This window comes from Carlito syrichta, unplaced genomic scaffold (assembly GCF_000164805.1).
Source record: "Carlito syrichta isolate Samal-C Ts95f unplaced genomic scaffold, Tarsius_syrichta-2.0.1 Scaffold135122, whole genome shotgun sequence".
Taxonomy (NCBI): Eukaryota; Metazoa; Chordata; class Mammalia; order Primates; family Tarsiidae; genus Carlito; species Carlito syrichta.
In genome coordinates, this window is record NW_007079218.1 from 160,278 (window position 1) to 185,155 (window position 24,878).

The 24,878-nt window shown below is 38.8% G+C and overlaps 1 protein-coding gene across 3 annotated transcripts in view; it reads left to right on the forward strand.

Annotated features, from left to right (window-relative positions):
* PITPNB (phosphatidylinositol transfer protein beta) overlaps positions 1 to 24,878 on the forward strand; it is a 76,260-nt gene that overhangs the window by 15,766 nt on the left and 35,616 nt on the right. For all 3 annotated transcript variants that reach the window (XM_008049383.1, XM_008049384.1, XM_021708202.1), the window contains 5 exons: positions 1,155 to 1,300; positions 12,778 to 12,869; positions 13,509 to 13,516; positions 14,004 to 14,078; positions 15,679 to 15,762. In XM_008049383.1, the coding sequence (XP_008047574.1) occupies positions 1,155 to 1,300; positions 12,778 to 12,869; positions 13,509 to 13,516; positions 14,004 to 14,078; positions 15,679 to 15,762 (405 nt within the window). The remainder of the gene's footprint in view (positions 1 to 1,154; positions 1,301 to 12,777; positions 12,870 to 13,508; positions 13,517 to 14,003; positions 14,079 to 15,678; positions 15,763 to 24,878) is intronic.

Consider the following 24,878-nt stretch of genomic DNA (forward strand, 5'->3'; position numbering starts at 1 on the left):
ATCATGTCTCCATGAGATTTTTAGATGTGAATATTTACTGAACTTACAACTACCTCTGTTGTTTTGTCTTTAAAAATGTTAGTTTTGAATTACAAGTACTTAGAGGTGGAATTTTGTAGTTTTTCTTTGAAAAGTTGCTTACAAAGAAGATAAACATCTCTTTAGGCCACCTATATTAGAAAGAAGAGACTTAGCCAAATTTAAAAAGATTGGACAGAGTGCCATAGTTGGGTCACTGGAACAAATCAAGAATTTTGCTTTTTACATTTGTTGGAACTAGTGGTTCCAGATTAGCATAGAACAATACTGCTGACTCACAGATATTAATGCACACCGAGATTTTTGGTTCACCTTAAATGAAGTAGAAACTACTGTCACAACTTCTTGCCTTTCATGGTAATACATGAATATTTATGTTACTTTTCTAAAAGTTTCTGTTTTCTGGGAAACTTCATAGATTACTGGGCACCCAATACTGTTTCTGGTAGCTGAGTAAGGGCCGAATTAGGCATGTCATACATAAGCCATGGGGGAGAAAAGACCTCAGAGGTCTACTGAAATTTGGACTGTCATGGCTCTTTGGATTGTCAGGCTTTTGTTGGTACACTTTATGTCATTGAGAACAATATTCTGGTTGCTTAGCTTTAATTGGCAAAGTGAAACTTATCTTCCTGATATACCTTTCTCAGAATTTTGTGAAATTAAATGAGATGTGAAAAATACTTTACAAAGTGCAAATGTTTTTTGTTAGAAAGTTGAACCAGCTGTCAAGACATGTTTTTTTTCTTTTTAAAGAGGTTTTGTTATTAAATGTGTTGTTCTATTCTTATTTAACAGCATCACTCTTACAAGTCACAATAACATTATAAGGACATTTTCTTGATAATTGGATAGTATAGTAGCAACAGAGTATTTGTATCTGGCAGTTTTTTTGAATAATGGAGATTCTGTAAAATACAGTGTTTCTTAAAACTGTTATTCTGATATTTGTAATCCTAAACATAATTTCTAATTTGAGTCATGTTTTCATAAAGAACATAGTCATGCCGGGTGGTTTGGATATGCTTTTCTATACTGTCTGTGTTAAGATTTTAGCATAGGAAATTTCTGCAATTACTGACTTGACTGAAATTCTGTGCTCTTTGAAATTTCAGTATCAGGTTGGGCAGCTTTACTCTGTTGCAGAAGCTAGTAAGAATGAGACTGGTGGTGGAGAAGGAATCGAAGTCTTAAAGAATGAACCTTATGAGAAGGATGGAGAAAAGGGACAGTATACACACAAAATTTATCACCTAAAGAGGTAAGCAGGATATTCATATTTGATGTTTAGTCATCATATTGATTATGCTGTATCTACCAAGCTTAACTATGAAGCATGTAACTGCCTAACTTACTAGTATATGTGCTGAGATACATTTTTTTTTTTCTTTTTTGAGTTAGAGTCTTAGTCTGTTGCCCAGGTAAGAGTGCAGTGGCATGATGACAGCTTACCACAGCCTCGACCTCCTGGGTTCAGGCTGTCCTTCCTCCTCAACCTCCCAAGTAACTGGGACTACAGGTGTGCACTATCATGCCTGGCTAATTTTTAACTTTTTTTCTAGAGACAGTGTCTCACTGTGTTGTCCAGGCTAGTCTCGAACTCCTGGGCTCAAGCAGTCCTTCCACCTCAGCCTCCCAAAGTGCTGGGATTATAGGTTTGAGCCACCATGCCCTGCCCTGAGGTAATTTTTTTTTTTTTTATTTCAGTGTGATACTATATTGCATTTTAATTTTTTGAAAGAACTGTATTGATTATTTTTAAATTGTGAAAGTAATACATCTGCTTATAGCAAAAATTGAAATAAAAAAACTTAGTTCTCCTTGCCTTGCCATCAAATATCCATAATCACAGAGGGAAACATTAAAAACTGTTTAGGGTCTATCCTTTCAGATCATTTTCTGTACATAGTTAAAGAAATTTAAAAATACAGAGAGAGCTATAACTATAACTATCACTATCATTTTTATTTTCTACAACAAATGAACTCATGATATTTATGGTTCTGCAGTTTGCTTTATTTTCTATCCAACAGTATATCATAAATATCCTCCATGTTATTATTTTAATATCCATGTGGTTCTCTTTAAAGCTGAATAAAATTTCTTAGTATGGACATAGCATAGTTTACTTAACCATTTTCTAAGTGATAAGTCCATCTAGGTATTTTCTAGTTTTTATGTTACCAGTAATGTTTCTGTGAACATGGTTGTATATATTGTCTAGATGCCTCAGACTATGATTTTTGTTGGAGCAGTTCATAAAACCACAATTGTTGGGAGGACATAGTGTATTTAAACTTTAGGTATTACTGCCAAATTGCCCTTCAAGAGTTTGATATGTTTGTTTTTCCATATTTTTCTGTCTCTTTAATTTTTATCAATATCATAGGCAGAAAATAGTCTCTGTTTAAATGTATTTATTAGTGAGATTGAAGGTCTTTTTGTGTTAATTGATCATTTGAATTTCTTATGTGTCTTGACTGTTCAAATCCTTTGTTCATTGTTTTTTTTCTCTTTGGTTTGTTGAAGTTCTTGTGTACGTTACCCTAAGTCTGGCAGTCTACTTTCTATCTTTGTCATCAATATTTTAAAACAGAAAATGCATACTAGTATTTATCTAAGGGCAAAAGACCAGTAATGACTTTTTTTTTTTGAGTTGGAGTCTCACTCTGTCACCCAGACTGGAGTGCAGTGGCCGCTCCCGGCCACTGCAGCCTCGACCTACCGGGCTCCGGAGATCCTTCCGCCTCAGCCCTCTGAGTAGCCAGAACTACAGGCATGCGCTACCACGCCCGGCTGATTTTTTGGTTTATTGTAGAGATGAGGTCTCGCCAAGTTGCCCAGGCAGGTCTTGAACCCGCGGGCTCAGGCTTTTTTTTAAGAGTACGTTTTCTTGATAGTTTCCCCAGTTTATTAAAAATAGGAGAGAATCTTTGCTTTTCTCCTGCCTGTATTCTCTTCATAATGAAACAAATTATGCCCATGTTTTGTAGAACTCCTTAAAGTTGCAGGTGGGCCATTATGATCAGTGATTCTGATATTTCCGCAGTTTAACTTATAGTGATGCATAACCAACTGGTTTTCACCTTATAGAAACAAATTTTATCATTATTTTCTCTTAGAATTCTTTTGCTTCTGTGGCAGATTTGACTTGAGAAACAGTGAAGGCAGTAACTCTAATCAATTACCAGTAGAGAGTGTCTTGCTTATTAATAAAACTCATGGTTTCTATTAATTTGTTAACATCTTAAGTATATCTTAAAAAGTGTCAATTGAGGGAAAATTTTGACATTGTAGATGATACAGTCTATATGATATTGAAAGTTTTGAATTTACTTATATATACTCAGCTTTCTTTTCTAGTATTTTTGCATTTACCTGTGTATTAAATTCTGCCAGCATATAAAAGTTCCTCTTGTTATAAACATTGAACTCTTTCTGGGGGTTCTAAAATTAGTCAAAGTGTGATGCATAAAATTTTGTGTTGGCCTCTGTTGTCCTTTTTAGATCATTATCCTATATGTGAATACATTTGGAATAGATTAAAATTTTCTCTAAGAATTGGAATACTGAGGATATGTTTTATATATTATTGCATGGAAAAGACCAGCTGCTAAATAATATGTACATATGTAATATGTTACGTTTTTTTAAAAAGTTAATCAGAAAAAAGCCTAGAACTTCATAAACGTTATGATATTTATCATTTGGTAGTGGGATATGGGTGACTTTAAAATGCTTTTCTATATTTTCATTTTTATGAGAAGGAAAAGGAATGTTATTTTTGAAACCGCATAAATAATGCATCTTTTAATTGAAGAGTTCTATATAAATATGCTTAGTGCAAGAAATACTCTTACTCTGGAGAGCTTATTTGGGCATGAGGTTCAGAATTCCTCACAGGTCTTTAGTGGATTAAATAAAAAAAAATTTTGGCTCTCTGGAGGTCAGCCTTCCAGCACTCTTGGGCTTCTGGAACAACTTCTTCATTTCTAGAAGGAGTTGAAACCATTCCAGAGTACCCTTTAGTTTTACCCTTTCATGCACTCATTTACTTCTCATTTCAGTCCTTACAAATGGATAGTGTACATATTGTACCTTAAAAGACACTAAGAAGCATCCTATTTACCTGAGGTCACACAACTTAGAAGTGGCAGAATGGTGACAGAGACCTGGGTTCTCTGATTTCTGATTCACGCTCTTGCTCTCAATAGGCAGTCCTGGGTAGCTAACAATGAGCACTCAGAACCATGAGTATAGGTCTCCCATGGGAAGGGAGGGAGGGGATCTGATGGGATGGCCAGAGCTGTTTGATGCCGTTAGAAAGATGGCAGCTGTGAACACAAGTACTGAGAGAGACATGAGATGGGAAAGGGAAAAAGCAAAGAGGGTGCCGTTAATGGGTGTCAGGCAGTGTGACAAATAACAGCCACAGTGACAGTAGTGAGAAACAACTAAAAACCTATCCATTGATAAAGACAACGCAGGGAACAATTGTTGCTGTATTCTGGGAGAGGGAATGACTGTGGGGCAGGGGCAATCAGATGTCCACACTAAAATCTGTCAGTGTCACATTAAGGCATATTAGCCACAGGATAACTAGATTGTGGGAGGGCAAAGAATTATTTAGCAGTAAGTACTAAGGCCTTCACTGTGCTGTAGGAAAGACCGCCATCCCAGGGCAAGACTGTTGCTACAGCCCCATCAGAATTTCGTTTCCTTAAGAAAGTCAATTCAGCATGCTAAAGTCACACCCACAGTCCCTAAATAGTTTTAGACCTCTCTCTCTGAGGAAGTTAAATTTGTATCTAGTAATATGTTTCCTTTTTCAGCATTTACTGTGTTAGTTAACCTGAGCTGTGTGCACTGCCACTGTGTAACATCAATAGAACTACAAACTTGGCAAAGGCCACCCACACCTTATTTTACATTTGAGATCCTTGAAATTCCACTTTACCCAGTGTAATCAAAGTGTCTGGAATCCCTGGCCAATGCGCTTTCCCTTTTCAGTAAAGCACTTCTTGGTAAGATGTATACACTTAATCTCAAAGAAAAAGTTGAGACACAGTCTTGGCAAGACAATAACAATATCCAAAAGTTTGTGATTCATTGCAGGGAATAATTAAATGCCTGGTTTTTTGAATTTCGGGTAATACATCTTACCAGATGAGATTATCTCTATATTTTGTTTGATAACTTAAAGTGAGTCGTCACCTCATGATAATTCTAAACAAGATCAAGTACTTATATATTTTTACCACGTGCTGGTCATGGGACTATTCTAAGTGCTCTAGGTGGGAGCTTATTCCCCATGGCAACCTTTTTATAGTGAGGAAACAGGTCTGAAAAAGTGTAAGTAACTTGCTCCATGCCTCACTGTTACTTGGTAGCAGAGATACTGGACTTCACCCAGGCCATCATTGTGACTCCAAAACATGCATTAACTACTATTCTCTACTGCTGAGCGCTGTGGGAGAGTTAGAATATTTTCCATTTCCTGAAGTTAACTCCGTGGGAGTTTACAGATACATTCTTCCAAAAGCCTTTAAAGTCTAAAATTGTCTTCAAAAATAAAGTTAAACTTGACAAGGTACTTAAGGTTATCCCCAACTCCATCCAGAATAAAAGCCCTTGACTCCGAGCAAGCCAGTCTCTCTGTTTTCCTCATTAAGGAATCTGTTCAGTCCACTCTGAGCTTTTGTTTGGCCTCTTGCACTCTTTTTTTCTTTCTGATGTCGGGCTTCTCAGAACCCGCTTGGTTTTCTGAGCATATCTCAGACCTGTCCTGTGCAGAGACATTCCTTGACTACTTTTGTTCATAATGATCCCTCTTCCCTAAACTCATCACTTTTTGTCACTTTACTGATTTTGACACCTAGTCATGTATTCCCATGTATACATGTCTGTCTTGTTGAACCCCATTTTCCACCAAGGTTGAGTACGTTTCCTTATTTAATATGCATTTAGTAGTGGATGATGGTGAGAGAAGAGGGAGTTTATTGGCTAGAGTGTTTTGGAGCAAGACAAGGAAATGGTATTGCAACTTTGAGATGGTATTCCATGGAAAAACTTGCAGCTCTCCTGAGACCTTACTGGTCAGTCCTTTTGATTAGTTTGTTTGCTTTCCCTTCTCAGAGAAAGTCATTTCTGTTCTTTTTTTACCACATAAACATACCTTCGCCATCTTCAGTCTGTCTCAGATGATGGAGACTTTGTAAAGCTTTGCCAACTCCAGAATGGCTTTGTTTTCCGAAGGTTGAAATGGATTTATTGAAGAGGATTTATTGAAAAATCATTATTTTCAAATTACATATGGTTCAAAGTAAGACTTTTTTTTTTTTTTGTAAGCAAAAGGAGTCATTTGTCAGGAACTTAAATTGTATTTAAAAATGAGAAATTTAGGCTGAACTTGGTGACTCAGTCTGTAGTCCCAGCACTTTGGAAGGCTGAGGCAAGTGGATTGCCTGAGCTTATGGGTTCAAGACCAGCCGGGGCAACTTGATGAGGCCTCGTCTCTACAGTAAATTAAAAATATCTTTGTAGCTCAGAGTCTTAAATTTTGCACAGTTCCAAGTTTTCTAAATCAAGAGTGATTCTATTTCAGAAACATTTTCTGAGATGCATTGTTTCCTCTTTATGGTGTATCTCATTTTTATTACTATTCCCCTTTTGATGGATGAAAAATACTCTTTGTTTTTTATATTTCTCAGTACTTCAGTCTCATATCCCAGAAGTTAGCCAGTTTGTATCTAATTTTATCACCTTCCCACAAATCAGAATTTTAAAATAATTTTTATAATTTTCCTGTTAATGTCTTTCCATTTCTTCTTCTTTTCCTTGGTCTCCATCACTGCTATTAGTATAAGTTGCCATTATGTCTCTGGAACTTCTCCAGTTGCCTCCAGGCTGATAGCCTGCCATCCACTCTTTTCCCCCACAGTTTTTCTAGCTTATATAAATTGAGATATAATTTACGTACTATAAAACTCACCCTTTTAAAATGTATACTCTGGTAGATTTTAGTATATTCACGGATTTGTGCAACTGTCTTTGTTATCTAATTTCAGAACATTTTTCAACATTCCAGAAAACACCCAGTACTCATTAGCAATTACTACCTGTTACCCTCCCCTTAGCTCCTGGTAACCACAGATCTACTTTCTGTCTCTGTAGATGTGCCTTTTGTGAACATTCTCGATAAAGTGAATCATGTAATACATGGTCTTTTGTGACTGGCTTCTTTCACTTGGCATAGTGTTTTCGAGGCCTGTCCATCTTAAAGCATGTGTCAGTTCTTTCCTTTTGATTGCTGAATAATATTCCCTTGTATGAAAATGCCACATTTTGTTTATCCATCAGTTGTTGGACATATAGGTTGTTTCCACTTTTTGGCTGCTATGAATAATGCTGCTGATGAACATTTGTGTATACTTTTTTGGTGTGACCATAGTTTTCACTTCTCTTGGAGGTGTATTTTCCTGTAAGTGGAATTGGCTGGGTGTTATGATAACCTTATGTTTTACCTTTTGAGGAACTGTCAGAGTAATTTTCAAAGCAACTATGCCACTTGACAATCTCAAGCAGCGTGTGAGGGTCCCAGTTCTCCATGTCCTCATTAACACTTGTTATTATCTGTCTTTTTCATTATAGTCATCCTAGTGTGTGTGAAGTAGTGCCTCATGTGGTTTTGATTTGCGTTTTCCTGATGATTAATGATGTTAACATATTTTCATGTCTTTTTGGGCACTTGTCTATCTTCTTTGGAGAAATATCTGTTGAAACCTCTTAGTCACTTTTTAATTTAGTTTTATTATTGAGTTGTCTGAGTTCTTTATTCTGGGTACTAGTTTATTTTTTTATCAGATAAATGATTTGCAGATGTATTTTCCCTATTCTCTGAGTTGTCTTTTCACTTTCTTGATAGTTTGTTTTGAAGCTTAAAAATAGTCATAATTTTGATGAAGTCCAATTTTTTTTCTTTTGGTTTATGTTTTTGGTGTCATATCTAAGAAGCCATTGCCTAATCCAAGGTCACAAATATTTGCATCTATGTTTTCTTCTAAGAATTTTATAGTTTTAGTTCTCACTAAAAGGTCTTTATTCACTTTGAGTTAATTTTTGCCACCATCCATTCTCACCCTCTCCAGTTAATTTTTGCCACAAAGCCAGAATGATTTTAAAACTCAAATCAGATTATGAGTTCATGTGCTCTTTCTGTTCCTTCCTGACTTCATCAACCTTGTCTTGCTCCCCTCTCTTCCTTTGATCACTGTTGGCTAGCCATGCTTGAGCCCTCCAGTGACTCAGGCAGATCAAATCTCTTCTGCTTTCTTATGACCTGTGGTCATGCTGTTCCCTCTGCCTGCTGTGCTCTTCCCTGCCCCTGCACTCTCAGATCACCATTGTAATATCACTTCCTCAGAGAGGCCTTCCTGGCTTCCTCCTTGGATGGTAGGTTCTGGGTAGGAATTTGTCCCTGTGTGCCCACCATTATTTATACAACCCCTTGCAATGTGGACACTCAGTAAATACTTGAGTGAATGAGGTGTGCCCAAGGTATTTCCTTTTTTTTTTTTTTTTTTTTTTGCCCCATCAACTCAGCTTTTCCCAACTCTGGGAAGAGAAGGCCTCCCAGTGTATTTTAGGTATATTTGAGTTGACTATAAAATGATGAAAGATTAATTGGTTTATTTGTGGTAAGTTAAACTGGTCTTCAAATTATTCCCTGTATTTTTCTACATTTTGATGTTCATCTGCAGTAGGATGAAAAGGGTGGAAAAAGTAGTTTTGCTTATATTGTTACAGATAGACATAAAGATTTCAAAGGAAAAGTGCACTTCCAAGTGATTTGGCATGGTATTACTTATTTCAGGAATAGAATTTTTAAAAAAGGAATGTTTCTAGATCAGCTGTTCAGTGCACATTACAGTCATCTGTTATGTGTCTGCTGAACCATATAGAAGCCTTTTGTTTCCTATACTTCTATGACAGTTGCCTTGCCCCAGTACAGACTCGGCGCCATTGTTATATTAAGGTTAGATCTTAATACTGTCTTCTCAACACAATTGAATAAAACATTTCTGTTCCTTTTTACTGTGAAATTAAATATTCTTAAAGTACATTCAGAGTGGAAAAAGGGCAAAGAATTCTTAAAGAACCATCATGCTTTTGGGCATTACACTAGGGATAACTCAGTCTTAAGCAGCTGAAATCTAGACACGTTTACCTTGAAGTAAGCAAGCACTGTTAGGAATATTGGTTTGTCATGAGAGAACATCATTTCATGAATAGTTTGGTAGAACAAGAGAAGAACAGTTCTTTTTCTATGTTTATTTTTGAAAGCCTAGCTCCCTTTTGTTAATTCAGTTAAGAATTGTCCCTTTTCTGAGACTTTCTAGGTTTCCAAAGAAGCAATTTCCTGCATTTTTCTAAAGTGACTTCCTAAGTAGCAGCTGAGGTGGGAAAATGATGTACATATATGCTTTCAATTATATATAAATGGCAAACTTGAACTGCCCCATTGAGAATATATTAAGGGTGCCATTAATGAAAATCCCTATCCTTTAAAGTAGAATTGAAATTTAATTATATTTACTCCATTTTTGCATTTTCCTCAAGTTTAGTCAATTACTTAGATCCATTGAAGAGAGATATCTTTGTTAATATTCTTATGTTAAGTGTAAAAAAGCCGGTAAATTTGAAACAAAACTAGCTCAAAGGTTTGAACTTTATTAACCATGTCAAAACATAAATGAATTGTTGGAATTCACATGGCAGAAGAAGTATCCTGAAAATAAGATACAGGCATTTGGGGAGGGAGAGGAGGCACACAACATCAATAAGGGTGCCTGATCTCAAACCAGGTGAAGTGAGGACCATACAATGACCACTTGTGTACCTAATCCTAAATTGTACTCCACATCTTGAAAATTTAAAAAAAAGGTATAGGCATTTATAAAACATTTTTTTAAAGATATAGTAAGATAAAGAAATATCAAAACTTTCATGTAGGTTTGACTCTTAATAGACTTTAATGGTGAACTGCCAATCAGCAAATTTTAGAGCATTTTATGAATATTAAGTTTTGGGGATTATTCCCTGTATTTTTCTACATTTTATGATTACATGGTACGTTTTTCACTTATCAGGCACTACAGGAATAAACTGGATAGCTAAACTATGTTTCTGAGCTAATAATACTCAGTTATTTTTCTCCTGCCTTTTTGAAGCTGGACCAACTGAACCATCTGTTTGTCATACCTTCAGATGAATAGGTAATCTTATAGCTTGGCTTAAAAAAATTAGCCGGGCTCGGTGGCTCAGCCTGTAATCCCTCACCTTTGGGTGGCTGAGGTGAGTGGATTGCCTGAGCCCGCGGGTTCGAGACCCACCTGGGCAGCGAGACCTCATCTCTACAATAAAATCAAAAAATTAGCCGGGCGTGGTAGCACGCGCCTGTAATTCCGGCTACTCGGAAGGCTGAGGCGGAAGGATCGCCGGAGCCCAGCAGGTCGAGGCTGCGGTGGCCGGGAGCAGCCACTGCACTCCAGTCTGGGCGACAGAGTGAGACTCCAACTCAAAAAAAAAACCAAAAAAATACTCACATGTAATGCACTATCCCCTGGTTAGACCTCACCCACATTTAAAGGGATTTTGTTTCTAGTTCTTTAGCAATATGAGGAATTTTTTGCACCATTAGATGTTCTTTAACTTTTAAGGTGACATTTTTTTCAGTTATAATATTTTAGACGTTTGTGTGAATCGTTCCATTTGAAAAGAATAAGTGATCAAAGAATAGACATCCTTCATTATTTTAGGAATGTGAGGGCACACGTAAATATTTTTATGCCCTTGGAATCTCACTTCTACTACCAGTTATTGTAGGAGTACTTTGACTTTTCTTTACCAGTGATTTAGTTTGTTAGAATAGTGAAATCTTCAAACCAGGTCCCCATTCTTATGCACTGTCATCCCGGTAACTGAGGGGATGAAGGAAAGGGTTGTCCAGACTACCTCTTCTGTTGCTGCATAGCTCTCTGGTTGGGTGGGGTTCCTTACAATCTGTCTACCTTGCATCACCTGCAAAAATTCAACATAGAAATAGCTTTGGCCAACTGTTCAGTCTTACTACAGTGTCAAGTCTTTTCTGGGTTCCAATTTTTCTTAATTTGTTCTTTTTGTTGAGGAAGTAAAATTGTTCTTGAAAGTTTTCAGGGAAGCATCAATGATACGGTGAAAATATATCAGGGCTTGAAGTTTGAGGACATAGTTTTTTTTGTTTTGTTTTTGTTTTGGTTTTTTTGAGTTGGAGTCTCACTCTATCTCCCAGACTGGAGTGCAGTAGCCGCTCCTGGCCACTGCAGCCTCAACCTGCTGGGCTCAGGCGATCCTTCCGCCTCAGCCTTCCAAGTAGCTGGAACTACAGGCGTGCGCTACCACGCCCAGCTAATTTTTGATTTATTGTAGAGATGAGGTCTCGCCAAGTTGCCCAGGCGGGTCTTGAACCCGCGGGCTTAGGCAATCTACTCACCTCAGCCTCCCCAAGCGAGGGATTACAGACTGAGCCACCGAACCTGGCTGAGGATATAGTTTTGACATACAGTTATTTAGCCACTTAATGCTAGTTTCATGAAGTGATAAAATAATGTTTCATAGTGTTATTGGAAGATTTAAATGAATAAAGTACCCAGCTCCATGTCAGCTTATAATTAAAAAGCAATAGCTACCAGTTTTTGAGCTCTCATTGTGCTGTGCAATGTGCTACACACATTATGGATATTATCTGATTTAATCCTCTCAGTAACCCTACAGAGCAGGTAATGTGAACTTTATTCAATATGTGAAGAAGTTCATTGAGGCCAAGTAATATGCCCAAGGTCACACAACTTTAAGTAGTGATGTCAGGATTAAAATCCAATCTGTGTGAAAAGTCTGTGCAAGTAAAGTGGTTACTCTTAACTGCAGGCTTCAATCAGTAGAAATGGTCATTTCATTTGTATTTCTTTGAAGACTGGTCAGACTGATTTTCCTTTTCATTTGGTAAGGAGTAGGGGTTTCTCTCTATAATGGGTCTGTGAATGACCTTTGCCCCTTCACCTGGGATTGTTCCTGATTATCTTATTAATTTGCATAAGCTTCTCACATATTAATCATGTTATTTGACCCTTCTCTTCCTCTGACCATACTTGAGGCGATGAGCAACATTCATCTCCCACACCTACATTTTGTACTTGGGATATGCTTTCTCATTTTCTACGTGGGTCCTTTACATTGTCATTTTTCTTTAGGTCTGTTCTGTAAAATGTTTTAAAAGACTTTTATTGAGAGATATCCTCTTATTGTGATGATTATTGCATTAAGAAACAGTGTAATGCAGTAATGAAATCTAACTACAAGATAAATTCTGTGTTTAATATGCAGGTTAAGTAGCTTCTGTTAACTCGTAGGTTTCACATCAGAGGAGTAGATCAAAAGCCCCTAAGAAAGAATTGCTTCTATTGAAAACCAAAACAGCCTTGCATGTAGTTTCACATTCTTCATCATTTGTTGTTTTTACACTAATTGTCCACTTGATTATTTTGGATTTGAAATAAACTGTTGATAACAGTCTTGAATACTAGTTCATCAAAGTTAGAACGTGACTACCTTTGATTACAGTACTTTTTGAAGCAGTTTGGTAGATACCAGAAAGAATTGATAGTGCTGTTGAAAATATATCCAGTATCTTTCTCCTCACAGCAAAGTTCCTGCATTCGTGCGGATGATTGCTCCCGAGGGCTCCTTGGTGTTTCATGAGAAAGCCTGGAATGCATACCCCTACTGTAGAACAAGTAAGCCTGGTCCCCAGCTGCCATCTTACCCCTCCATCCTGAGCACAAAGAGAGGGACTTCTGGTGCTAGTGTCTTTGAGAAGGGTTACACTAAGCAAGGGCTTCTGTGGGTTCTTGGACAGTCACTGTCCAATCGATGGTGTTGGGTTCCTTCCTCCAGATCTCTGTGAAGGGCACACGTTCATTTGCAGATGGCTGTCACACTGAAGTGCTTGCTGACTGTGCTGGCTCCAGGGTTGAGCAAATGAGGGAATACAGAAATTATACTCAGAAGTGTCTTTTGGTATAGTTTCAATAGTATTTTACTTATGTTGTCACATAGTAGAGGAAGAATATGACAGACTTCTGAAACAACTTTTTGTCATTTGCTAAATTAACCTTATAATGTTTTGCTTTTGTGACATTATTCTTTTTAGCATTATCTTAAAATCAGGTTATCATTCATATTTTATTTGTGCTCCATAATCTAAAGTATCCTATAACTTGTATAGAGACTATGTTTTGCAGACATTAGCCGCTAAATGTTGTGTTTTTAGGTAGTTTAATCTTTGTGACATTGAATATTGGGACACTGTTTTAACTCCAATTAATATTCTGAAATTTTTCCCCTTTTTTGCCTGCCTCTCCATTATGCTTCAGTTGTAACGGTGAGTAAAACTATTTTTGGCATGTACTCTTCATCTTTAAACTTTGTTTTACATAGTAATTATTTTCGATCAATCTTTGCTTTTTTATTAAAACTACCCATCACTGCATGACTCCCTTCTCTGTGTTTCTTCCACCAGCCCACACTCCACCACATGTTCCCGGTGTTGAGTTCTTTACATCCTTGTCCACAATTTCTGTATTGATTTGACTTTGCTTTTACTACTTCTTTTGAATGCCAGATTTGCTCACCAGACTCCACAGCTTCATTACAGTTGTATGGCACGTAGGATTGTTTAAATTATTTAGAAGCATGTGGCATCTGACAAGTCTATAAAAATCAGTAGCTAATGATTCATTGTCATTTGAGAATCATTCTTCTTGTAGAGTCAAAGCATGGACGCTTATGCTGGGAAAGGCTCCCTAAGACATAGGCCCCAAAGAACCAGTGAAAGATCACTGTCATTTTCCTGTTATGTTTTTCTGCAGAATGAATATATGAAAGATGATTTCTTCATTAAAATTGAAACATGGCACAAACCAGACTTGGGAACATTAGAAAATGTAAGTTTCAACTCTGTACTTTCAGTGCAGAAGCCCCTAGAAATGGGAGTACTATATGTAGTTCTTGTTGTCATCACCAAAGTAATGTCACCTGTGTTTGATTGGCACCTGGCCACACCGAGCTATGTCAAATTGAGGTGAGGCAATCAAGCGATCAGAAACCAAACGGGTTTTCCCTGTCAGTTCCTTTGCTTTGACACTTAAGTGGACTTTGGTGAGGTTGCTGTTTTTATCAGCAACTCTCTTTATCTGGGACAGGGAGAGCATGGGAAAACAAAATACACTGATAATCCCCAGCCCAATTTAGCCATTAGTTTTATTAACTAGATTGCTTTTCATCTCCGTGTATTTGCTGGAGGTACTCTGCAAAGCCAATTTGATTGCTTCAATTTTTACCTCCACTCCACCTTGCTGGGATATGGGTTGATATCAGAGAAATGACCAAAAGTCATGGGGAGAAGGTACTTCGAATCATTTATAAAAATACTGACAAGGTCCTGACTTACGTAAGTTGGTGCATATTTACTTCTAATGTAAGTTTTAAGAATATCAGTTAGGACTCAGAGAAATGTAATCATTAACTTTTGGTAAGTTTTGTCACAGTACTTAGAAGGGCATTTGGTATAGTTTGATGCCGTTATCTCTGTGATTCTCAGAAGTGTGGTGGCTAGGCACAGCAGCACGTTATGTGGGGACTTGCTAGAGTTGTACATATTTAGGCATTACCAAGGGCTGCTGAGTCAGAATCTCTGAAGGTGGGTCCCAGCCATCTCTGTTTTCTGGTGCCCACTCAATTGAGAACTCCTGTTCCAACCTTATGACATGCTGTTACAAGAGAGTAAGTTAATGATTGTGGAAAATTCTGTTCTTACTGTTAGGAATTTGTGTTTTTATGGTGTTGATGCCAAGTAAAGAACTTTTGAGTTTTAATTTGTAGTGTTTGACTTGAGTTTTCTTTCAAGTGATTATTTGACATTTCATGTTTTCATCTAAAATTTAGGGTCTAAATAAGATAATTTGGTATGCTTTAATCTAGTCATCATATCCACTGTCACATCTCTGGCATTTTAAAAACAATTCTTAATTGGTTCATAGATGGGGTTTCAGAAATAAATGACTCAACACCATAAAGTATAGAGGAGTTGATATTATACTGAAACTGAATAGCTTTAGCGTAATCAAAGTTGGGAGAGATACTAAACTGTATAATGCACCCTCTTGAAATCTAGTTATAATCTCACCTTATGTTTCTATATATAGAATTTACAGGTTACAAGGACATTGTTGTGTGTCATTTGGGTTACAGGTACAATTTGTTATATAGAGCATCTCTAAGGACTACCAGAAAATAATACTGACAGATTTCTGTTTATTTGGCAGCATCTTCCTCTCCTCATCCCCTTTTTATTTGGGGATATAAGTGGTAACAGTTTCCAGATCCCTCAAGATTTCAGACAGAATTTAATCAAATAGTAATTTGTATTTTTTTATTCCCTATAATGTACCCTCAGAGACTCAAAGATTATATATGTAAGTATAATAGCTTTACTTAGCAAGAATAATCTACAGTTTGTTTTGTTTCATTCTCTGTCATTTGTAGGTACATGGTTTAGATCCAAACACATGGAAAACTGTTGAAATTGTTCACATAGATATTGCGGATCGAAGTCAAGTTGAACCAGCCGTAAGTATTAATACTCAGTTACATTTTAACCTGTTTCCTTTTACAACTAAAAATTACTTTCTTTCTCCCTTCCTTCCTTCCCTCCCTTCCCTTCCTTCCCTTCCCTTCCCTTCCCTTCCCTTCCCTTCCCTTCCCTTCCCTTCCCTTCCCTTCCTGTCCGTCTGTCCTTCCTTCCTTCCTTCCTGCCTATGCTGAAATGAGCCTGGAGTTTAGTCTCAGTCTATGCAGCAAAGAGATCAGAGAGTAAAATAGAAGATTTGTTTTCTATGGGGATTTTACCTTTGTAGAAGTCATCCCTTTAAGAAATCCCAGTATACCTGGGACACCTAAGTGTGCGTTTTCACTGGAAGAAAAAAAAAATGACATTGTTTACAAAAAGAATTCTCCCTTCTTCAGCCTGGGTGACAGAGTGAGACCCCAACTCAAAAAAAAAAAATTCTTCTCTGATCTTTTTAAAATAATATGGATCCCTTTTTAAGTGTGATAAAGAAAACAAAAATTTGTATACAGGTATTCAGTAACTCAGCTAGGGCTGAAGTTTTATTTGTAGAGAATGGTTTGTGTAGAGGATCTTAATTTAACAGTTAAATAGAAAATAACTTTCTATTTTGATTCCTATTAGATGTAAATAGTAATATCCAAGACTTCTGACTTAATATGATTTTTTTCCACAAGCAAAGATACTTACTCCTCATGCCAGATTAAGACCCTTGTCTGACCTTTTTGAAGTTTGTGCATATTGACTTGGTTCTTGTTTTATAGTGTGCTGAGTGCAGCTTTGCTTTGGAGGGTATGGTTGTGGACTTTCTGTGTGTTAATACAACTGGTCCTCTTCCTGCTAATCAAGAGAGCTAAAGCTTTGAAATAAGATTCAGGCACGGTGTGTTCAGTCAGCGTCCCCTTCCATTTCTGTTTTTGGTGCTTATTCTCTGAACTTGAGCAGTGTTGTAAGCTAAACAGAAATAACTCAAACACTAAATGTCTGGTTTTCCTGGTGAAATTTAAAAGTAAACCTTCTAAAACAAAGGTCCCCGACCTTTTCTCAGAAATCCCTGGAGTTGAGACTGCTAGCAGTGACCCTCTGCCAGGCTGGACCCATACTGCTAGGGCACCTTCCTCCCCATCTTGCTTAGAAGTGTGGGCACCAAGAAGGGACCCTGCTTCTAGAAGCTCTTACATTTTAGTTTTACTCTGATTTGAAGTTTTTTCAATTTTAGGGATATTTCCATCTTAGAAATTATATAGAGAGTTTTTTTATCCTTAGAAATGAAGTGATATATCTGTTATGTCCTTTATTTCTGTTGGTATCATTTGTAGACATGATTTACTGTATGTGAAAGAACAGTGATGGAAAGAAAAGTAACTGGGAGGAATGAGTGAGTCAGTCAGTGACTAGGTCAGGGTAGCTTACTTGCCTGGAGCCACCTGCCACAAGACAATACTAACAGCAGTCTGCCACACCAGAATTGGGTGCCCTGGGGATGGCATTCAGATTACGTTGTTGGTGTTTGGAAACACTGTGTTGGCCAAACAAAATGTCTCCACTGACCCAGTCTTGTGGTTCATAGATTTGCAATCCACGTTGTGCACCAGCAGAATACAAGGTAACTTTGGTTTTGCTGGGGGCATAAAAGTAGTTCTTTTTTCCTGTCTTCAGGTGAAAATGGGCTCTCAGTCAGTATTTGCAGGCATGAATGCAAGTGGAAAGAACAGTGTAAGACAGATTGTACAAGAACCCTGGAGAGGCTTACCAGGCAGCAGCACTCGTTGGGTGCTCCAGGTGGAAGGCACTGCACACACAAAGGCTGAGTAGGTAGTTCTCAGTGGGGAATGAGATGATGTTTGGGGTAGGTGGGTGGTGAAAAAGACTGGAGTGGGCCCAAGTGAGGAGCGCTCTGTATTGTGAGGCCATGGAGCTGTGACAAAGAACATACGTTCTGAAACTTGATGGGCTTCAGATTCCTGTTCTGAGACTCTGCCACCTGCTGGCTATTTAATTTTGGATACTTAATCTCTCTGTGCCTGTATTATTTTGTGTAAAATGAGGCTAATTATTTCAGGGTTAAATATGAGTACTTAGAGCAATGCCTAGTTCAGTAAATGCTAGCCATTGTTGTTATTATTAACTGTAGTTGTTTCAAGTTCATTGAATTTGCAGGTACTTATTTATTGTGACAAAATACACATTAACTAAAATTTTCCATTTTAAAATGTCCAATTCAGTGTCATTTAGTACATTTACAATATTGTGTAACTGAGACCACTCCCTAGCTCCAAAACATTTTCATCATCCCAAAAGGACAGATACCCTGTACCCATTAACAGTCACTCCTGCACTCCTTCTCCCAAACTTTGGCAACCACTAATCTGTTATCTATCTCTTGGGGTTTGCCTATTCTGGATATTTCATATAAATGAAACCATACAATACAGGACCTGCTACGTTTGGCTTCTTTGTGGTACTTAGCAAATGTTTTCAGGGTTCATCCACATTGTAGCTTGTGTCAGTACTTCATTCCTTTTTATGGCTGAATGTCCCAGTGTATGGTTATACTGCATATTATAAATGTATTAATTTGTTGATGGGCACCTGGGTTGTTTCCACCTCTTGGCTGTTGTGAACATTTGTGTCACAGCTTTTTGTCCATGTGCTTTCTCAGTTGTGAATAATAATACACAATTGATACTATGTAGGGATTGTCAGCTCTTTTGACATAAAAAAAGAACTCCGATAGGCACCTTTTTTTCTGTTATAAGAAGAGGAAGGGGGAACATGGTGGCAGGATAGGTTTTTTGAGTGCCTGGAACAGAGCACTCAGCTGCCTGCGGGGGTGTGAGATCAGGAGGGTGGCGGCGGGAGAGTGGGAGGGCCAGTCCCCATCCCAGGGAGGAGGTGACTGAGAGGCCTGGTGGGCAGGGACTCTGGGTATGCCCTTTTCTTGTGCACATCCTCATCTGCCCAGGCTCCCTGGAATAGGCAGTTGCCCCCACTCTTTTCCTTTAGGTTCCATCCCATGGTTTGGGCCTTGACTAGGTGGTTACTTCTGTTGCAAACACCTGGGCTACCTGGAGGTCATTTTCTTCTTACCAGATCCGATTTGGTATCCTGTTGAGTTAGTGTGTTCATTTGATTCTGCCCTTTCAAGTAATTTTGTTACTTGGAAATTCTAGTCCATAGTGTTGGGGAAAGGAAGAAAGCTTTAAGAATGCGTTTGACTCTAAAATGGCAGTGTTGTCATGGCAGTCAACAGCACTGAGTACCCAAGTACGCTGTGCTGGCTGTCCAAGACTGGGGTCGTACCACAAGAGGCTTATGCTCTGAGTGAGACATGCCCAGTGCAGTGAAATAGTTAACAGGTGGCAGAGACTTATGCCTGGTCCAAAGTGCTGCAGGATTTGAGAGAAGAGGACTGTCAGTCTGAGGATGCAAGTCTGAAAAGGCTGAATGCCTTCTGATGAGAAGGGTGAGTAGAGTTTTGATGGATGGAGCACTTATTACACTTTTCTCTCTTGCTCTCATTGCTCTGACATTATAAATTTGTTCATTTTTCTCTTTCCCTTCCAAATAGAAATTGAACCTGAGAGGGAAGCATCTTTATACTGTTCACTCCTGTCTTCCCAGCCTGAGATATAGTAGGTACTTGGTGAATTCATGTTAAATGAATTGAAGAATAGACGTGAAGGTAGAGGTGTGCTGTCTTGTAGTTTTCACAGCTGAAGGGTACCTAAGTTGTCTCGGCCTCCTTGTTGTCATACTCTGCATCCCATATTCCTAAGAGTTTCTTGGTGCCCCTCAGGTTGTCAGGATGGAGTGACTGGAATATGGAGCCGAGAAGCCCCTGCCTGTTCCTCCCTGCCAACACTGTTCTGCTGGCCTGATGCTAATCTTTCCCATGAGGTTCATGCAGCACATGCTGCTCTGTGGCTACAGCAAGTTGAGTTTCTGGACTAACCTCCCTGAGGAAACTGAAGCCCAGGTAAACTGGTTTTCCTCACGACTGCTTAGCTGATGCCAGGAGTGGAGTTCTCTCGGTCCAGTGTTCTGTCCACTGCCTGTTTCCTCCCAAGCGGAGGCCTTGCTGGGTCAGTCACTCTTAGAAGCGACACTTGAGCGTTATCTTTCCCTCCTCAAACTGGTCTGCCGCTGGCCATGTCCTGGGCTTTCGTGTCTTATCGCACTGTCCTCGCTTCCCTCCTGGAACTCCTTTCTCTTTGTTCAAAGCCTGCATGTCCTACAAGATCTAAGTCAGAGCTTACTTCCTCCAGGGAGGTTTCGCCCAAGTTGAATTAGTCTTCCTCTCTGCTGAGTTTCAGAAGCTCTTATTAATTTAATTGATGGGTTTTGTTCTTTTGTGTTTAGAGAACACAGAGTGGGTACTTCATAAACATTGTTCAGGTGAACCTAATGAGTTAGAGATAATGATGACGCTAACCCATGTAAGTCAAGAGTTGGTACTGGAGTATAAAATGAATTTGATGTCAGTCTGCTGACACTTGGATTGGCAAGGGGCGAGGAAACAGGCACTCGCAAACATTGCCTGTGGGAGTATAAATCAGTACAGCCGGTCTAGCAGAATTATATGTGTACATGCCCATTGGCCCAGCAAATTTCACTTCTAGAAATTAACCACACCCACTGTGAAGTGACAAGTGTGCAAACCTAAGATTAGAAGCTTTCTGAAGTCAAAATGTTTCTCTGTAAATCAGTAACTGATTTAAAGCATTATGGTACACTCATGATGGAGTTCGGAGCAGTCATTAAAAGGGTGTAAGCTCTATTTGTTCTTTTTCAAGATAATTTGGAGGGAGAAAGATAAGGAAGGGTTATGTACATACTTCCGTTTGTAATATTTTAAAAGGTAGAAAAATGTATCTTTGTATAGGTACATATTTGCTTATATCAAGAAGAATTTGTAAGGTGTTGGTTATAGTGATCCCCTCAAGGCAGGGGAACAGGTGCAAAGGTCGAGGTCTGGCAGAGATTTGTACAGTGGACAGGGAGGATATATTCTTCTCACCAGTGTATCAGTTTTTGCTGCATAACAAATCACCACAAATTTAGTGGCCAGGAAATGTAACCCGATTAGTCAAGGGAATGATGTCCCATTACCTTTGCCATAACCTGTTGCTCAGAAGCCAGAGGTTCTGCTTACACTTGTGGGGGTGGGGAGATTATATGAGTGCGACTCACGGCAGGGGTGACTAGAGTGGTAGGAATTGGAAGTTTAATTTAAACTACGGATAGGCCAGCATGGTGGGTGCCGACTGGGTGGAGGTGGGGCTGTGCCCAATGGATTGGGTCACCTGTTAGACCTGGGGAAGGTGGGATAGGGTTGGGACGTTGGGGCAGAATCCTCTTCCCAGATTTGCTGAGTCTGCCTTATGCATGGGGAGAGCAGGTGCAAAGATGGCTCATGCTGGCCCAGATTGAATAGGGAATTCCCGTGGTCAGATCCCCACCCCCCACCACCCCTGAAGTCAGTCTTGGTGCTCATCCTGCAGCTTAGTTAGGAGCATCAGTCTCCTGCTTTGCCAACAGGGAGTGGACCTCTTCATGAGGCGTGTCCAGGTCTGTGCTAGGAGACTAGGAGACTGTGGTTAGGTTCTGCCTACACTACTTGTATTACCCGAGAGCAGCACCTTCTGTGTGGGAGATCTTGTGACTACTCAGAGTGTCTCCCTCATCGGATGCTTATCTGTTTAATGGTTACATGTCATGTCCGGGACCTGGTTACCTGTGCAGTTGTGAATACCAGAAGTTAGGCAGGTTGTCTCTAGTCCTACCCAGTTTAACAGTTTATGATAAAATCTGACCCTTTTCCCTTAAATAAGTGAACTGGTAATGATTTGGGGGAAAAAAATCAGGAAGACCTTCTGAAGATGTGGTGATCTCAAAGTTCAGACTGGCACCTTGAGTCTGAGGTTTTGGACTGAGTCTGACTTAATTCAGTGATTTGATTTTTTTCATTCTATTTTTAATGAACAACAGGTTTTTCTTAAGTGAGCAAATTTTTTAAAAATGACTTACGTTATTGAGTTTCTTTCCTTCTTACTACTTGCTTTATAATAAATAAAACTGTTACGTTTAATTTTGAGAGGATAGGTAGCCTGATTCCTGACAAATGAATCAAGACAAATGTGAAATACAGTAGATGGGAAGGAGCTTATATAAGAAACCAAGAATGTGAAACTCCACCTGGTGGGGGTTTTCTGTCACTGCAGGAGGATTTAATACAAACAGAGCCAAACATTTTAATTCATACTGACTGTTGATTACTTTTAAGGTTTAACTCTCTGCTGGGTTGTCAGAAGGCTTGTATATCACTCTTGTAGGTTTGCTGGTTTTTGGTTGTGCTATGAACTATACTTCACCATGTGTAGGAGGATGTGATTCGACCCATGGTGTAACTGAATACTTGGGTGGATGCTTTGACATGTTTACGTAATTGAAGGGTGACATTGTCACAATAACTCTAGGAACAAGGATTTGTTATAAAAATCTGTCAGTGTGGCCCAGGGTCACAGAGTTGTTTGCTACAGAAATTATATGTACTTAAATATATGAGTTATTGGGGTTTTTCGTTGATGACCTAGGGAAGTCTATATATGACTATTGCTTTAGACATTTTTCTCAGTGATTGTTTTAGAAGAATAGTCATTGCCTAATGAAATAAGCTGAGCAGTCTGGAATTTCTACATAAACGTCCCCACCTAATTTTTTTTGGCCCATTGTAGACCATAGTCAACTTACAAAACAGATTTCCTGTTTCAAGAGAAAGTGGTATTATAGCGAAGTGTGTGATCAAAGTGTTATATTCTTTAAGAAGGAAGGGGCCTTCTGCCCGGCATCCCAGCAGTCACTGAGTACAACATGTTCCAGCAGGATATACCCACTTAGCACCATTCTCCCTCCGTTCCCACACCCTTCTGCTCATACGCCTGCTTCATATCTATTCCAGGTGTCACTCCTGAAAAGCCTGGGTGTCTCTTGGGGGCCAGGGTTGTACTGTACTCATCATTTCTGTGCTTCCAGGACCTAGCAAGATGCTCAGTGCCTGGTGTGGAGTGAGATTTTCTGTAAAGGTTTGGTAAATCAAAGAAAATTTGCAGGGTTTTTTTTTTTCTCTGTGGTATTAAAAAAAAAGAAGAAGAAAGACAATTTAGAGGAGTTGAAATTTTTATTGTTCAAGTAATAAATGAACAAAATGGTACTTTAATTCCTTTATTAATTCTAGATGATAAAATATATACGATCTGCCTTCAATTCTAAAAATTCTGAGTGTTGTTTCTAAATGAGCAGACTCCTTTTGGGTCAGATTTAAAAGTGTTTGAGTTAGATCGAATTGTAATAAGATTCAGGGTATCCAGCATAATATAACCACAATATAAGTTGTAAAGGTTTTCTTTCCATTTTCTTCTCAGTTTCTAAAGTTGTTGCTGATACATAACCACAGTCAAAAGTTGGGGAGTCTTTAAATGTCCTGATGAAATGCACATGCATATCTTCAACTCATGTTCAAAATATACACAAATGAGTCAGTTGACATCTGCTTCTGCTTTTTTTTTAAGGTATAAATTTGAATCTGACCCTTTTTAATCATCTCCAGCACTTTGTCTAAGTAGCTTTCCATGATTTGTATACAAAAGTCACTTCCCAGGAGAGGAAGACTCTTTAAAGTGTAAGCCGAAGTGTACACACGATTAACATCAGAGAGACCTTCGTTTTTGGAAGTAATTTGAGAGAAAATGAGCATGGTTTAAAAAAAAAAAGAAAGAAATTGGAACCACATTTTTAGGTATTTATGTGTAACAAGAAAGGATTGTATCAGCCTTGCTATGTGATTTTACAATTTCCAAGGTTTTTTTTTTTTTTAGTAGAATGATGTTTAATCCAAAATTTTAAGCTAAAAATGATATATCTTAACATCTAAATGTTTTTTAACTGTCAATAATAAGCAGATATTAATGAAATAAAAGTAAATTATTTGGAAAGTGTAGTGTAAAAATGTAGATCTATTTCATATTAAAATACAGCAGATTTAAAGAAGGAATGATGTTTTTCTCTCATCTTTTCAACATGTTTGCACATAATGTCTTAACTTTCAGTGAAAATTTTTTCTCAAATGAGGCATTTCAAAACCAAGAGTTATACATTTTTGTGACTACAGTGGTGTTTCACTGAAGATGGTATTCCTGAAAGGAAGAGACTCAAACTAGAGAATTGTGTGCCATATTGTTTCTGGGTCACAGGAAGGAGGTGCAGGGTATCTTCTGGTTGATAGGATGCTGGTTTTTGTTTTGTTTTGTTGTTGTTGTTGTTTTGAGTCGGGGTATTACTCTGCCACCCAGGCTGGAGTGCAGTGGCACGATCATGGCTCACAGCTCAACCTCTTATGCTCAGGCCATCTTCCATTTCAGCATCCTGAGTAACTGGGACTACAGGTGATCGCCACCATACCCGGTTAATTTCTTATTTCTTGTAGAGATGAAGTTTTGCTATGTTGCCCAGACTGCTCTCGAACTGCTGGGCTCAAGCAAACCACTTGCCTCAGCTTCCCAAGTGCTGGGATTACAGGCATGGCCACTGCACCTGACCCGTAGGGTCCTTTATCAGGACTTCTGCAGAGCTAGGAGAGGCCCCTTTTTTTGTGGGCTACCCAGTATGTGTTGTGCTCTTAATAGAAAGCTCAGATTTCATTGACATCACTTCCTTCTTTTTTTCCTTATTAACCCCAGTATCCTGTTACTCCCATCCCCCTTGTTCTTACCTCCTCATGAGTATAATTTTCATTGTCATAGTTACCCCAAATCTCCATCTTTTTTCTGGTTCCTTTCCCCATTTGCAGTTGTCCTCCCCCCCACTCCTTCACCCCCCCCCCCCAGGGGATAAAGTGCTGTTCTGCTGGTCTGGGGGCGGAGGTAGTTTTCTCACAGTTGGGCTTAGAGTGCTGCAGGCTTCTCTGTAGCCCCAGTGTCCACCTTAGATAGCTAAACTTCCCTACCTGTACCGTGACCCTTGGGTTGCTGTTGCTGCTAGGACTTCCTGGTGCTCTGCACCATCTCTTTCCAATAGAAAAACGTCTTGTGAGCAGCTTCTTCAGCACCAGCTCCTGTGG